Source organism: Geospiza fortis, unplaced genomic scaffold (genome assembly GCF_000277835.1).
Source record: "Geospiza fortis unplaced genomic scaffold, GeoFor_1.0 scaffold262, whole genome shotgun sequence".
NCBI lineage: Eukaryota > Metazoa > Chordata > Aves > Passeriformes > Thraupidae > Geospiza > Geospiza fortis.
This window is the reverse complement of record NW_005054510.1, coordinates 686928-689012: the sequence shown is the minus strand read 5'-3', so window position 1 is coordinate 689012 and position 2085 is coordinate 686928. Positions and strand designations below refer to the sequence as shown.

At 48.8% G+C, this 2085-nt stretch overlaps 1 protein-coding gene across 1 annotated transcript in view; it reads left to right on the top strand.

Moving 5' to 3' along the window:
* Positions 1-113: 113 nt before the first annotated feature.
* CRTAM (cytotoxic and regulatory T cell molecule) overlaps positions 114-2085 on the top strand; it is a 17120-nt gene continuing 15148 nt past the window's right edge. Inside the window, exon 1 of the mRNA XM_031063524.1 lies at positions 114-162. Within this exon, the coding sequence (XP_030919384.1) occupies positions 114-162 (49 nt within the window). The remainder of the gene's footprint in view (positions 163-2085) is intronic.

Below are 2085 nucleotides of genomic sequence, written 5' to 3'. Positions count from 1 at the left end.
GCGCGGGGGAAGCCGAGCTCAGCCGAGCTCAGCCCAGCCAAGCTCAGCTCATCCGAGCCCGGCTCAACCCAGCCAAACTCAGCCCAGCTCAGCCCAGCCCAGCCCAGCTCAGCATGAGCGTGCCCGGGGCGCTGCTCACCGTGCCGCTGCTCCTGCTGCAAGGTAAGCCCGGCTTTATCTCAGCCCAGCTCTCCTGCCCTGTCCTGCTGCGAAAACTCTTCCCAGAGCTCCAGCACAGGGCACAGGGCTCTTGGGTGCGGGTGACAAAATTATAATGTCGCCCCTTTCCCAGTTTTTGTCCTGTCCCGGTGTCCCGGCCAATCGGATCTGCTTTTCCAGAGGAACCACTTTGGGGGTTCTCTCCCAGATTTGCCCTGAACCAGGACATCACCCCATTCCCAGTTTTGTCACCCCATTCCCAATTTTGTCACCCCTTTCCCAATTTTGTCCGGTTCCAGTGTCCTGGCCAATCGGATCTGCTTTCTAGAGGAACCCTTTTGGGGGGTCTCTCCCAGATTTGCCCTGAACCAGGACATCACCCCATTCCCAGTTTTGTCACCCCATTTAGGAGCTGTCGCCCCATTTAGGGGTCAGTGAGCTCACTGAGTCCCAAACCCAGGATCAGTGACACCGAGTTACTCCTGGGTGACAAAGCTTTGGGGTATCCAAAGATTCTGCCTTAAATTTGGGCAGGGGATCAAAATGAATGCTTCCTTTGCCTGGGTCAGAAATCCAAATTTGGCCTTTTTGGTGCATTGTGTGAAGTCAGAGCAACTCAGGGAGAACTTGTGAAGTCTTTTGGAAAAGAAAAGCTCTTTAGATGCTCATGTCCTCACTCCTGCTAGGGGAGGCAGCTTATTTGGATCTTCTTTGGCTTTCAGACACAGGAGTGTGACAGGTTCATGTCTGTGCCAGGCAGAGGATGGAGAAAGGGTCTAACAGAGGATCCAGGGAAGGAGCAGGGCAGCAATCCACGGCAGGATCCCTGCAGGCTTCACTCCTGACCTTTGGGTCCATGATCCTGGGGCAATGTTCCCCCTCCCTCCTTGGCAGACCCTGGAGCAGAAACCACTGCAGGGCTGTCCCTATCATCTGTTAATTCCCAGTCCACCCCCTCTCCTCCCTTTTGCCCCAGAGTCCTGCAGGATGGATTTGCAGCTGCTGCCTTGGCTTCCAGAATTAATTCAGCTCCATCCACAGGTCAGCAGCCAGGACAAAACCAACTCATTAAATGCGGTGGCTCTGTGGGTTACAGGCTCACAGATATCTGTGCCAAAACTCATTAAATGGGGTGATTGTGGGTTAGAATCTCGCAGATAACTGCACCAAAACGAACTCATTAAATGGGGTGGCTCTGTGGGCTGCAATCTCACAGATAACTCTGCCCCAAAATCATTAAATGGGATGGGTCTGTGGGTTACAAGCTCACAGATAACTCTGTGCCAAAATTAACTCATTAAACAGGGTGGCTGTGGGTCAGAATCTCACAGACATCTGCGCCAAAACTCACTTATTAAATGGAGTGATTGTGGGTTACAATCTCAGATAACTGCACCAAAATTATTAAATATGATGATTGTGGGTTAGAATCTCACAGATAACTGCACCAAAACTCACTCATTAGATGGGGTGGCTCTGTGAGTAACTATCTCACAGATAACTGCACCAAAATCATTAACTGGGGTGATGGTAGATTACAGACTCACAAATAACTGCACCAAAATTGCTAAATGGGGTGATTGTGGGTTAGAATCTCACAGATAACTCTGCACCAAACTCATTAAAAGGGTTGGCTCTGTGGGTTACAGGCTCACAGATAACTGCATCAAAATTATTAAATAGGATGATTGTGGGTTAGAATCTCACAGATAACTGCACCAAAACCAGCTCATTAGATGAGGTAGCTCTGTAACTATCTCACAATTAACTGCACCAAAATTATTGAATAGGGTGATTGTGTGTTACAAGCTCACAGATAACTGCATCAAAATTATTAAATAGAATGATTGTGGGTTACAATCTCTCAGATAACTGCACCAAAATCAGTAAATAGGATGATTGTGGGTTAGAATCTCACAGATAACT